The sequence below is a fragment of the Ips typographus genome, linkage group LG1, assembly GCF_016097725.1.
Source record: "Ips typographus isolate SLU linkage group LG1, UJ_Ityp_2.0, whole genome shotgun sequence".
In the NCBI taxonomy this organism is placed as follows: Eukaryota; Metazoa; Arthropoda; class Insecta; order Coleoptera; family Curculionidae; genus Ips; species Ips typographus.
Genome location: NC_138422.1, coordinates 26316336 through 26330587, shown reverse-complemented (window position 1 = coordinate 26330587; position 14252 = coordinate 26316336). Strand labels below are relative to the sequence as shown.

At 33.0% G+C, this 14252-nt stretch overlaps 2 protein-coding genes across 2 annotated transcripts; one reads left to right on the top strand and one right to left on the bottom strand.

The window, feature by feature from the left end:
- Positions 1–34: 34 nt before the first annotated feature.
- LOC145740487 (uncharacterized) lies at positions 35–866 on the bottom strand. Its single transcript, XM_081996097.1, has 3 exons — positions 536–866; positions 319–488; positions 35–258 (listed from the first exon to the last, which is right to left on the bottom strand). Exons 1-3 carry the CDS (start codon positions 744–746, stop codon positions 76–78), a joined length of 564 nt encoding a protein of 187 aa, XP_081852223.1. The 5' UTR covers positions 747–866; the 3' UTR covers positions 35–75.
- Positions 867–1822: 956 nt separating this feature from the next.
- Positions 1823–3859, top strand: LOC145740486 (UDP-glucosyltransferase 2-like). The gene is made up of 3 exons (XM_081996096.1): positions 1823–2115; positions 2428–3249; positions 3305–3859. The coding sequence occupies exons 1-3, from the start codon at positions 1857–1859 to the stop codon at positions 3808–3810; spliced, it is 1587 nt and encodes a 528-aa protein (XP_081852222.1). The 5' UTR covers positions 1823–1856; the 3' UTR covers positions 3811–3859.
- The last annotated feature ends 10393 nt before the right edge of the window (positions 3860–14252 follow it).

Below are 14252 nucleotides of genomic sequence, written 5' to 3'. Positions count from 1 at the left end.
TTATTAAATATTTAAACTACACACTAAATACACATTTTTATTCAAACTTTCCTTTATTGATATAATTATAGTGTCTCATAATTCCACAAAATCTAAAGACTCTTGAATTGGTTTACTAAACTGTGCATTTTTCTTGAAGATATTTTGCCTATCGGTCACTCTGGTAAGACCTGGCATAACTATGTTTGGATTCTGCTGGTAGTTAAAGTTGTAGTAAGACACTGCCGGCGAAGAATATAGAGGATACTTGTGGAAATGCTGTCGTAGTACGTGTATTTTTTAGTGTATAGTCAGTGAATATTCAAGCAATACTTGTACCTCAGTGTTTTTCTTGTAAAATTCATCTTCACGCTCAAAACCTTCAGCTTTGAAATGAACATCGTATTCTGTACAATAGTGCGCTGGTTCTACTGCAGGCTGACTCTCCTTGGTGGCCTCCTGGATGGCCTCTTCGTAAAACTTGAGCCACATTTCTTTCCTCTTCTTACCTGAGATTAATGTTTTAAAAAATTGATAGCAGCAAAGCTGTACTTACCTAAGTTATTTTCATCGGAATTTTCTCTTTCTGGGTAAAGATAGCTTTCTTTCATTGCAGAGCATAAAGGACCTCGAGGGTGCTTCGCCGACGCGTCCCTAATCAGCCACTTTCTGCTGTCGCCTTTGTATTCTTCCTGCCAACACCGTTCCTCCAGACTTTCATTATCGGTGCCCCCTTTGTCGTGTTCCTCGGGCCCCATAGTTTCCATCGACGGAAGTCACGTAAAAATCTTTCGGATTTCGGATCGGTCTGACGGCCCCCCGACACTACGCATAGAGGTTAAATTGAAATCGTGTTGTTGGATCGAAGGGGTTGGTATTGTCACGACGACCCAAACTGTTACAAATATACAATAGATACCGGAAATTAAATAATCAATGTAAATAATCACAGAATTTCTGAATTACTAGTGAACAATAATTACACTGATGGACCATAATAAAAATATCTTGAACTTTTTTCAGGAAATTTTCGATTGCTATTGTCCTTGAAAGCTTTCTGTTCTAATATCCATTTACACTACTTAAGAGGAGCGGATTTCCTTTTCGAAAGAAAATGATTTTCCGATAAAGTTTTCAATATGCTTTTTCCTTATCTAAAGCACGTCTTTAATAGCGTATTGCCACTGCCAGTCGACCCAGCAAAGGGGGTAATTTACATTTTAATGTAAATATATACACCCTTCCTAGCATTCAGTTTGAATATGAATTATTATCTTCACTTTATTTTGATGGAACTTGCTTTTTCATTGTTTGTTTAAATTTCAGTTTTTGGTAATTTACCTACTTAAGCAGAATTTCAGTTGTATGGTCTCACTTTCAACCATGTCGGTTTCTTTCTTTTTAATTAAATATAATATAGTTAAGTTCATATAGTGGAACTTCAATGAACAGTGTTTTACAGAAAGCTTTTTTGAAAGCAACAAATTAGAAGTTTATGTGAAATGTATTGGCGTTCATTTGAAAGTATTATTTGATTGGCGGAGACAATAAAAGCAAAAGTAAGATGATTCACTATATTTATTACTTTGATTATTGCCATTTGGTTAAAGTATAGTTTAGAACTTCTTTGAATTGTATTTTTTTACAACTTGCACAGATATGTACCACCTCTGTATTCTCTTTAAGTAAAAAGTCCTTCAATAAAAAATCGCGATTTAGTACCTACTCATTAGAAGTAAATCATTCATCAAATTATTACTACAAACAATACAGGAATACTTGGTATTTCTGTCATGCAATAGCAATTATTATCATTACAGTAATTTTGACAAATAGTACAAAGCAAACATTTTCGACCCAGTCATTTAGTTGTAAAAATGGCACTTACAAATATCAGCACAGTTTCTTTAATAATAATTTTACTAACGTTTTTTACGTGCACCGAAAACGCCCGCATACTGGGCGTTTTCCCTTTAAGCGGTAAAAGCCTGAATATTCTGTACCACAAACTGATGAAAGGATTGGCCGATGCTGGGCATGATGTTACTGTGGTAAGCGCTTACCGAAACCAGCTGCCTTTGATTAATGGAACTTATAAAGACGTGGTCCTTACTGGGTTTGCGGATGATTACGAAAGTAAGTAATTGAGCTCCTATTATGTGTATGTTAGGTGTTAATTAGTAATAATAATAATAACTTTTTATATCAATTACTGTACATTTAAAATATTAGATTTGTTCGTCTACGACTCAGCATTAGTATCATATCAAAACCTCATAACTAGGAAATTAGTATCAACAATTTAATGAATTCATGTGAAATCAATCAAGTCCACTATAATCACCTTATTAAGCTGAAATTATTAATATTCAATTAAAAGTGTAACCAACTAATATTATTTATATTATAATAGCATAAAATTTGTATCAACAAAATTCATATTTGCAGGTTTGATAGACGCTCTAAACAGTGCAGAAGCACCTACAACGAACCCACTGTACGAATCAGCAACTATGTTCAACATTTTCCTGCCCATTTACAACAAAACCCTTCACCATCCCAACATGGTAAAATTACTAAACTCCGGATCTAAATTTGATTTGATCATTATCGAACATTTATGGAGTGAATGTTTGCTAGCTTTGGGCGCATTTTACAATTGTCCTGTTGTGGTATTCGCCAGCATGGGTGGCATTAATAGCTGGGTGTACGAAATGGTCGGAAATCCCTTACCTTTGTCTTATGTTCCTCACTATTGGATGCTGGGTGATTTTAGTGGAGGGATGAGCGTAAAGCAAAAAATACGTAGTGTTTCTTACCACATTTTCGACTATTTTCACAGTCATTACGTCCAGTTTCCTTTACATGATGAAGTAATTCAAACAGCATTTCCTACTCTTAAAAACGTAAAAGCAGAAAAGTTGCATTATTCAGTATCTTTAGTGCTGCTTGGAACCCATCTTAGTCTGCATCAGCCTACTCCTTTGGTGCCTAACATAAAAGAAATAGGAGGGTTCCATATAGATCCTCCTAAAAAACTCCCTAAAGAATTACAAAGGTTTTTAGATGGTGCTAAAGAAGGAGTAGTGTACTTCAGTATGGGTTCACATGTTAGAAGTAAAGATTACACTCCAGAAACAAAAGAAATGTTTTTGGAAGTTTTTAAAGAGTTGGAAATGAAAGTTTTGTGGAAGTTTGATGACGAAACTTTAGCTGACAGAGTGCCTAATGTGTTAGTCAAAAAGTGGGTGCCCCAAACCGATGTTTTAGGTATATTGTGCTTTCTTCGTCATAAACAATAAATTAATTTAAATTTTTGTTATAGCTCACCCTAATGTAAAACTCTTTATTACTCACGCTGGGCATGGTAGCACTCTGGAAACAGCGTATCATGGTGTACCAGCGTTGATGATTCCACTATTTCTGGATCAGTTCAACAACGCTCACAATTCAGTTGCCCGAGGATTTGCGCTACACTTGTCTTTAAATGGTGGCAATTTTACCAAAAATACTTTACTGTCTGTTATTAGGGAAATGTTGAGGAACCCCAAGTATCGAAAAAAAGCTAAAGAGATATCAAAGTTGTTTCATGATAGACCATTAAAACCTATGGAAAGTGCTGTTTACTGGATAGAGTATGTAATCAGGCTTAAAGGAGCAGAACACCTGAAAGTAACTGGATTAGGTTTGTCTTGGTATAAGTATTATTTGGTTGATGTTATTTTATTGTTAATGACCAGTAGTGTTGTTCTGGTTTTTGCCATTGGTTGGGGTATTAAATTGGTGTTGTTTAAATTAACTGAGCGGAAATTGAAACAAAAATTACAATAAAAGTATGTTTGTGTTAAGTTAAATTTTAAATTTCAAACATAAGCAAAGATTTTAGTTTATTTTAATTTTACCTAGGCAATGTTGCTTAACTAACAATAGTTAGTTGTAACATAATTACACTGTGAGAATTTAAAAGTCTTAGTTATACAGGAGGAGCCAAACTCGGTGTTCTAAGTGATTAATAGGTAATGTTAGAGTAAATTTGAGAATTTCTGATGTATTTGAAATTTTTCTGTTTGCCTGTATTATGTCTGTTTCCCCAACATTGGTTAAGTTGACTTTAAGAACATCTTAGACACCTACACCTAATCTGTCACATTCAAATCCCAGCTTAAGCTGTATCTTAACAATACGTACAATAACAGCTTAAGTTGTATCTAAAATTGACTTGAAAGTGTCGGGGAAACAGGCATTAGTACCAAATGAAGTCTTGAAATTCTAAAAATAATATTTACTAAAGATGTGACAGACTTATAACTCCTAAAATTGAAAATTTGGAACTTTTCAAGATGATATGGGTAAGACTTGGAAGGAAATAAGTCAAAACGTCTGAAAATCATTGAAAAAGGTTATAATAACCCTAAATATGTAATAGTAATAAGTCTCACAAGTTTAATTTAAAAATGTAAAACCTTTTCAAGATTTTTAACGTAAAATCGGTAAAAAGTTAAATAGTAGATTTTGATTATTTGAAACATGTAAATTGTCATTTGTAGAGGAAGAAGCTCTGAAGAATACATTTGACAGGGTGTTTTTTAATAATTGCGAAAATCATCGATTCTAAAATTGATACAGAAGCCACCTGAATCTCCAGACTGGGCTGTATTAGACTCCTTCGAGGATCTCCTTAGAGATTTCTTTTCTAATATGTCTTATGTATGATGTCTGCGTCATACCGAGATAACTTTATCATTTGAAAATTTGTTACAGCTTTCCAAAAATTGGCAACTTTCTGTGACAGATTGGCAATAAAATAAAGAAGCAGTATATTTCGTAGCTGCCTAGTTTCGGCGCCGTATTAGCAAACTCTATTACATAAATGAAATTATAAAACTTTCCGGAATAGAGACAATAAGGGAGATAAAGCAATCGCTTTCGTAATTTACGATGTGACGTCGAAACATTTAATATCCGTTCCGGCTTGCGGCGATTTGAATGCGAAGTATAAATCTGGATTAAGCCTTAAACAGGAATAATTTTTCTTTAAACTCCGCGAGCTATAAATATTCGTTTACGTCGTCGCTATAGCAAAAAAACACGCCAAAAATTTATTTAAAAGACACGGTTTCCGTTACACCGTCACAAGGATTCTTCACTAAAAGAACGTCTTAATAGAAATACGTATATAAAGTCAGTCAAAGATTTCCCGTACGAGAGGGTCGGTTTTATCTTTCGACTTGAGTGCGGTTCCTGCTCCTCATTTCAATAATGCCAGGAAAATTTTCCTTGTCTGGATTATGCACATATATTCCGGACGAGTTCAAGGGAATATTGTCATTTTTAATAATCTACTTTCGGTTTGGTGTTCCCTTTTTGAAGAGATCTGGGACAAAATTGAAACTTAAAAGTAAGGGGGGCAGATAAAAGTTACTACAGAAACTCAAGGAAAGGTAGAAGAGAAGACTACAATTTTCTAGCTAAAAGTGTACTTGTTTTTTTTAGTCAGAGTTTGTTATGCTTTATAACATATCAGGCTTAGGAAACAAGAGGGATGAGATAGAACGTTATTTTGTTCTAAAATGATTCAAAGCTGCTTAAAATCGGGCTTATTTTTATAAAGCTGCAAGAGAATTTCTTAAACAATCGGAAAATGTAAAATTAATACAAAAAAAGTTCATTAATTGTTTGCTAATGTTGTCAATCCATAACAGGCAATTTAGTTTGTAGATTGCAGATTTAGGGATGACATTATGCACTGGGGCCTTGAGGCCTTTGGTTCCACTCGTTTCTGGTCATCTGGAAAAAGGCAGACCAGTTTGAAATTCTTATTAAAGGCTATCAGCCGAGTCGGTTAATCTGCTACAAAATAGGTTGATCCTTATGGGACTGCGTCAAATTCACAAAGCAAAGTCTCACGAGTTTTCTCTCGTCTGCCTTACAGAATCTGCAGGTTTACATACTGTTCAAGAGATAGTCCTGAGCGGAAACTTATTAATGAATGGAGGTTGACAGCATATTTCATTGGCTATCCATAGCTATAAAATTAATACGTTGGACAAAAAGAAAATAAAAACCCCACTATTTTTCACATTTTTTTTTTTTGACACCGATTTTAATTATCAACAAAACCCTTCGCCTAATTGTGTCACTTACCCATTGAGGATCGGGCACACTTTCCTAACGAAGAAACCGAAAGCGAACAAAAGACGGAGTTGAGAAAAGCAAGAAAAGCCGGCTTTTCCAATGGAACGACATCAATTAATGAGATGTATTCATCAGCAACACAAACGGGCGCGGCCATTAAGTTCTTTGTGGTCGGGCACAATGCGAAGCGAATCCAATTAACCTGCACCCGAAGACTAATAGGCGCACCAATGTCAGTTCTCGATTTCAATTGCTAATGCACCTTTCGGATTGGGTTTCTGCTCCATTTGTTCAATTAAATCTCTGGTCCTTCTTTGAGCGTTAATGTTTTTCCCGCTGCGAAAACACCCTATTGAAAATGTCGGAGAAATTGAGAAGGATTGGCCGCAGTTTGGGACAACATTCTAGACTTGAAAAGTTTCAAATAAATTAGATCGCTTAATAAGGAACGCCTTGGCACAAGAACCTTTAGGCCAGAGGTGTTTCCACCAGCTCGGAACAGTACTTAACGTCTAAGCGTGCTCCATAAATCATGCGATAAGCGACCAGAATGCTGCTTATTTAGGATGCCAGTTATTTAAACTTGGTCTTATTAATTAAATTACCCAGTTACGGTGTTGTTTTGGTACACACTCAATGTGTTTTGAGGTTTTGTATTAAAAACAAAAGGAACGTAAGATAAAGGGTGGTAAGATTTTGGTCAAAAACATGAAATCAAAATCGAAAACTTGATTGTGTTGAAATGATTGTACTGGCTAAGAACCTAACATTTTCAAAAGAATAGTAAAAGTATAAAGTATGAGAAATTTATTAAATCTCTTTTGTTACAATTGCTGTACTGAATGAAAATATGGGATAATGACTGCCAGTCTCGATTACATCTCCAAAACTAGTTAAAAACGCTCTTATTTTTTTTGTAGACCAATTGGGCTATTCCCATAAAGTGTATTATTTAGTACAGTAATAAAGTCCCTTTGTTTTAAGGAAGAAGATATTTTTTATAATCTTTTATTCATGTTTTGAATCCTCCATTGCACCGCAGTACTTTCCGCTAGAAGGTTTTTGGTTTGATTTGATAGTTCTGCGATTTAACTGTCATTGAAGCTGTAATTGTTTCAATTTTACAGCAGTTTCAATTTAATTTTCATTAAAAATCTTGTGTGTCTCTCCTTACTGCATTCTTAAACTTTCAAAGGAAACTAATAAATTTAAATTCGCCGTTTTGCGTCTATCTCAAAGACAAAATTTGGGGAACAAAAAAACCTCTTTTTTTATTAAAGCCAAATCAATTTTCTTTTACCGTTGCGTCCCAAAGGAGCACATGTTTCGTTTTGGGGGGAAAAAAATCCAGGGCTCTGCCGTCCTTTATGAAAAGTGGAACGAAGCGCCGAAACGGTAGGGCCTCATCAGGTTTTTATTACTTTAGTAATGAAAATGAGCAGTTCCGCCCGGTTGCCGTGCGTGGGTATATAATATCTTGGCAATTAATCTAAGCGCCTGGAAACGTTTATCGCATCGTTTCCTTTCACGGGAAAATGGCTTTTCGGCTATAAAAAATGGTGTTCCTCGGATGCGTAATATACTCCGACCGATAAATTTTAATCCACAATGCCCCACAACGCTGTATCGAGATCAGAAAAAATTATGAAAAATCTCCCTATACAGGATAGAGCCGATTTACCTAAGACTACTTAAAAAGCAATAAATTGTATGTTATTTGAAGCATAAAATAAATAAATAAATTGTAATGTATATTATTTTGAAGATATTTAGATAAAATTCTACTTTCTCTGATATCAGAGAACATTTTTTATATTTTAATAAAATAAAATGTTAGGTTATCTAGTGTGGTTTGCAACTCAATGAAAAAAATATATTGAGTCAGGTCGAACTGGAGCTGGCACAGATGAGGTAAGAATAAGTAGTTAACAAACCAATATAATAATTGTTTATAGAACTTAAGCAATTTTTAAAGGTTATTGAAAAAAAAACAAATTGAATAATTATTATGTATGAGGTTTTGAACTTAAATACATATCAATATTACAGCTAAAATAGTAATGAATTTGGCGAGATTTGAAACGAAATGACCCTAAGAATAGGTAGAAGAGACGCCTCAAATATGTATTAACTGACATGAGAATGTCACTCCAGATTATTAAGACAAAACTGGTAATGTCAACAAAGCCTAAGATTCAAAAAGTATACAATCAAGTGACAAATTTGCTCAGTATATCTATGATGCAAAGAATAGATGTAGAAGATTATACATTTTGTATACTGTGAATTACAAGAAAAAATAGTTTATGTTAATACTTTATTTTTCTAACCTTAATATTATTATAAACCATAAAAACATTAAACTACACAAATCAATGTAACTATCTTGTTTTCTTCAGTTTCTACTTTCCTCTGCTCTTGCCAATGAACTCATCATCAGAATTAAAATAGTCTAGATACTCCTCTTGGATACTTGTTGATCTATGTTGGACACCTGATAGTTAGTTTTCACTTTTCCTAAATATACAGGGTGGTCCAGTTTTAAATGTCAATAATTCACCAATCCATAGCCAATTAAAAAATAAGTTGACATGCATTATGTCATTTTCCTGAAAAATGCTTTCTAAGTAAAATACATTCCTTCAAATTTCTGTTTAAAAAATCGTTTTTTTGTCATAACTGTCAAACCGTTGGAGAAATTTTGATCAAATTTGGAACAAGCACTTATGAAATTAGTACTCATTATGAATGACGTTTGCCAAAATTCTCCAGTACCGTAGATACAGGAAGATGGTTTTAATGTGTTTGCCTTATCTTCTACGTCTCTCATTTTTCAAAAATTACAGTTTTTTAAAATTTCACTGTTCACGATGAAAAAGAAATTACCTCTTATAAAATTCTGATTTAAAACTTCGTTTACGAGATAATTCAGTTATTACGTTCAAAGACTGAAAACGAAAAATTCACTTAAGTAGCTTAAAAAATTTCATTGTAGCCAGTTTTCATAGTTTCCAGACAAACTGAAAGACTTTAGTTTTGAAAATTGATTTAGAAAAAATAAAAATTGATTTCAGAAGCTTAAAAATTGTGTTTGTAACCAGTTTTCATGCAAATCGAGAGACTTTAATATTGAAAATTGATTTGTAGACATAAAAAACTACTTTTTCTAGAATTTTTGACTACAAATTCATACATTTATTTTTTCAACCTTAAAAATTGACTTAAACACCAAAAACTGACTATGAACTAATGAAAAGTAACATTAGAAGCTTAAAATTTGCATGTGAAGTAAATTTTCATAATTTTGAGACAAACTTCAATATTTTAGTCTTGAAAATAGTCTTAGATAGAGGACATTTAGATTAGATTCATGAAAATTATCTTGAAAACTAACTTTTCTTTCTTTTTAGTTTGCTTTTCATTTTCTCAGAATTCTGGACTATTATTAGTGCTTCAAAATTGCTTTCAGCTTGGAAAATCGAGTTTCAAGACTATCTTTACCAAGTTATTAACACAGCAAACTTAAAAAACAATTTTCACATTCTTCATAGACTTAAAATGGCATTCTAAGCTTTGTCACTATTAAATCGACTTCTAGACACCTCAGTGCTAAAAATTCGAGCTAAAAATTATTTCTTAAAAATCTAGATTGTTTTACGACCTATCTTTACAAATTTTTTGACTTATCAGGCCTAGAAGCCAGTTTGTACACTGTCCCTAGTCTTGAAAATGTTATTTCAAGCTTCTTCACTATTAAATTGACTTCTAAACTCATAGGTGCAGTAAATTGAAGCATCTTTAAGAAATTCAGACTGTTTTTAGTGATTTTTAAGACTATTTCCAAAAGTCAAGTTTCTTCAAGTCAAAAAGTAAAGTAATAAAAGTAAAAAATGTTGGTACCGAATGCTACGATATTAGTCTTAAGAACTAATTTTTAGAAATGAAATAGTCTAAAATTGTATTTACTTCTAGACTTGTTCCGGTCCAGAAAATTGAGTTGTACACCAATTAAAGTCCTGAAAATAGACTTTTGGACTCTCTTTAGTCCTAGTAAAGTCAGTTTTAGCTTAAGTCAACTTTTAGATTATCTTAGAAGTAAAAAATGGGTTTCATGCACAGTACAATCTTTGTCTTGATTTCCGGACTGTTTTTACTTCTTGAAATCCAGTTTCAGACACTCGACCAGGATAGCAGTCTGAGAAAACGAATTATAAGACTATTCCTATTGGTAAATAGCAAGTTTTTAGACTATTCAGTACAAATTTGGACTCTCACACGTCTTGAATGTTCAGTTTTACACTATAAAACGATTTTTGAAATTGAAATTTGGAGGACTGTATGTTCCTTAGGAAACGTTTTTTTAGAAAAATGACATAATGCAAGTCAACTTATTTTTTGATTGGCTATCGAATGATGGATTATTGACACTTAAAACTGGACCACCCTGTATAGTGAATAACTATTATATCAATTTCTGTTTTTTACTTTTTTTTTTTATAATGGATCACGTAACATGAAAGTCAATGTTGACTTTCCTACTGAAAAACTACTTATTTTTGATTATTAAACTTTTGAACTGTAACTCCATTACAATTGTTTAACTTTAATTCTAGCAAGTCCACATTTTTAAAAATAATTTTAGCAGCTTTTTCTGTACTCTACCTCTTACGGGCTTTCCATAATAGATCACGGTAATTCATCGTGGACCACTCTGTATATAAAAGCAAAATTACATCCGTAACCGCAATGTCTCCGTACGCTCGCAAACCACTAACAAAAGTAATGAAACGAAAATTCCGCGAGCTTATGGAGTATATACGAGCGACGGCTAATGGAAAACACAGATTACAGGAGCACTGACAATCGTTTTCTCCGTCCGTGAATGATTTACACGACCGGAATCGAAATGGTATTTTTAAATTTACGTAGCAAGTTTCGAATTTTTATGTGCTACTCCTATTTCAACCGGAATGCCCGGAATGCCGCATAGAATCGCCTCGAACATCCATTGTTAATACGGTGGAAAAGTAGATAAAGTTGAAGACTTTTCCGAGGATTGAATAGAAATGGTGAAGTTATGCCTGGATTTTATTAAGTTTATCAAGACATACTCTTTTGTATTTTTTCAATTCTGCATCCAAAAGTACAAGTTTTATTAAAAGAAGTATTACGTATAGAGGGTTGAAAGTAAGGAAAACATAACTTTACTATCCGAAACCTAAATGCTTAAAACATTGCAGAATAGAACTAATACTAATTTGAGATTAAAAGTCTAAAGTGGTAATAATTTCCAAAACTCTATTCTATTTATCACTTTTCGTGTGTCAATTTCTTCTTTTTTTGATATTGAAACTTATTTTTCCTATTTCATTGTTGGTTGTTTTGTAGCTTTTTTCCGTTGATATTTAATATTAATACTGCGGTTTTCATTTAACTGAAATAAATACTTACCAGAGATGCTGAGTGGTAATTATTTGATACCTACACGAAACATAAATTTAATAAGTTTTTAAATTGCATCAGAATCATTTCACAACTATTGTATTATCAACGTTTTGTTTAGGATTAAGGCACTTAACAGCTCTGTTTTGTACTTTGACAATTAATGGTTTGTATAAAATAAAAAAAGAAGTCTGAAAAATGACCCTGTACAGATCGTGACTTTCAGTGGGATCTTTTAATCAGATAAAGCCCTATTCATTAGCAGAACATCGTTGTTTTCGAGAAAAAATATATACTCTTCTTCAAGTAGATTAAACCAACAGAAAATACCGACTATTATGTTTTTGGTAATGTGTACCGGTTTGAAATTCAATCTGGATTGAAATTGTTGGTACTAGACCATTTATAACTTATGGAACATGAAACTTAATCTATTATACGCCCAAGCCAATTTTGGTCAGTAAAACTTGCTTTTTTACTCTCAATATCTGAGAAGTTTATACGTATCACATCTCAATGTTAATTACTAGTTATTTTTGATGTAGATTTTGAAAATAAAGTAACATGTGTTCCATTTGAAAAAAACACAACTTTGATACTTTTTGTGCATTTGGGACAACACATATTTGCAAGATGTACCAGGACAAAGGTTTTAGTTAGGCAATTAGTTATTTCATGTTAAAAAAGCTTTTTTCCCTTCTTATAATTATACTAAACCACCGAGTACAGCAAGTTAATTTATATGTATTAGCCATTCGGTTTGATCTGGCACACAATAAACTAGTTTAATTGTAAATTTATCTGCAGCCACATACACCAAAGACGTTGTTATTTTCGGGATACAAATCCCTGATTTAAATGTGGACGAAATAAATTCGCACAAGAGGCGGACCCGCTGGGAATTTATGGATCCCGTATAAAAGACTGCTTCGATTTTATGCAGCGCAAGATGTTGTTGTGAGGAAGATAAATGCGAATATTCTATTAGGGGTCTTATTTTGCTTGAAAGATATCGAACGATCCGAGTAAGTGTCTATTTTGAGGTCACGCTATTATAAGAAATTGCATTAACTAGGTTCTATTCCTGTTAACTTAACCTATAATAAGTATTATTTGATACCATAACTTAACAACTCAATAAAGAAAGTTTTATCCAAAATTCTGCTACACCTACACGAAAACAGCATTGAAACCAACTTTAAAACAAAGTTTCATATCGTAATTAATTTCAGATCGGTTTGAAATCATAGTAAAATAATTCCACCGAGTTTTCACCGATTATCGAAATTTTCGCGAAAATTCCATCAAACTAAACCGGCTCCGGGAATACCAATGAACGCCATCAGGAGCACGCATATTTAAAACTTTTCCCAATTGGAAGTTGCACCACTGACGCCCAAACTTTAGCATTCCGGACCTGTACGAAAACTTGTAGTATGGCCAAGACATGCACACTGTACAACGGAGCAAAACAGGCTAATCCTCCTAGTTTAAATTCTGGACATAGCAAATTCTTAAGGGAACACGAAACCAATCTCTGGATAGGGTTAGTGCTTTCCTTTACACACCTCGATGCGTTAATTGACCCTTAAATTATGACTGTACTAAAAACTGTACAAATTTAAATTTTATCATTTTTTAATATTGATTTAACCCACAGATTGATTTGATTAGTTAAAATGATGGATTATTAACAATTCTGTGGTGCAATCGATTTTAATACAAAACTTTTAAGTTACTTAACTAACTTAATTTAACATATTTACTTTGTTTTTGGAAAGTTGCATTTATATTATTAGTTGGCAACGCGACTAAGATATTAGAAGACAAAAATCTCATATCTTTAAAGAAAAATTGTCAACATTCCATGCATAGACTAGATCCAAAAACATCAATTCATTTTGTTACAAAACTCCCAACCTTGGTTAGTGTGAAAGTAAATGTGTTGACAAACAGTTTCAGTTTCCTTCAAAACCTGTTTTAGGGAAAATTTGATTGACAACATGAAAAGCATTCAGATGGATCATATGATTTTCATATTTGTTAAATGAATTGCAATTGTCTACATATAAGTTGCACTGACATTGAACTCTATAAACTTATTTTAATTCATACGTATACTTACCTGAAGCGAAATTATCGGCTCGGAAACACAATTAAGCAAGACTTTTTATCCTTCAGTAAGCCGATCTTCTCCTACGTCGTTGAAACTGCAGCTTTTAAGTGGCTTAGTTAAGGATGAATCGCTCGGCTACCAATTAATACGTAAGAAGCTATTTCCGTGTAATTGCGTTAAAATTCAATCTACCTTGATATCCTGTTGATATATAAGCCCTGTAGAGCATTATAATTGTTTAGTTAATGAAAATCTTTTTGGTTTTAGTTTCGGTGTACCGAGGTACATTTTTCATTATGACATTTCAATTGCTTTCCCCTTGCAGTACTGTGTATTTAGCTTTATCAAAATATTTAAATGCTGCTCGTTAAATATTAGATTTATTAATAGCTATTATCTAAATAGACTAATTGGTTAATTGTTGTTTTAGTTAAATTAGCAACCTAATGGACCTTTCCCGTGTTTAATTGCTGTTAGTAATTATTTCCCGGCTGGTTTAAATCGTATTTTATGTTTATCAGTTTTTCTAACTATTTTGGCATTACTCACTTTAACAATTTTATGAGAACTTTATATTTTC

Excerpts from the sequence above, each read along its gene's own strand:
- LOC145740487 (XM_081996097.1), bottom strand. The coding sequence starts at position 746 with ATGGAAACTATGGGGCCCGAGGAACACGACAAAGGGGGCACCGATAAT. Across the intron at positions 489-535 it reads TTCCGATGAAAATAACTTAG|GTAAGAAGAGGAAAGAAATG; the intron begins GTAAGTACAGCT and ends CATTAATCTCAG. Across the intron at positions 259-318 it reads TTTACAAGAAAAACACTGAG|CATTTCCACAAGTATCCTCT; the intron begins GTACAAGTATTG and ends GTACTACGACAG.
- LOC145740486 (XM_081996096.1), top strand. The coding sequence starts at position 1,857 with ATGGCACTTACAAATATCAGCACAGTTTCTTTAATAATAATTTTACTA. Across the intron at positions 2,116-2,427 it reads GTTTGCGGATGATTACGAAA|GTTTGATAGACGCTCTAAAC; the intron begins GTAAGTAATTGA and ends TCATATTTGCAG. Across the intron at positions 3,250-3,304 it reads GCCCCAAACCGATGTTTTAG|CTCACCCTAATGTAAAACTC; the intron begins GTATATTGTGCT and ends TTTTTGTTATAG.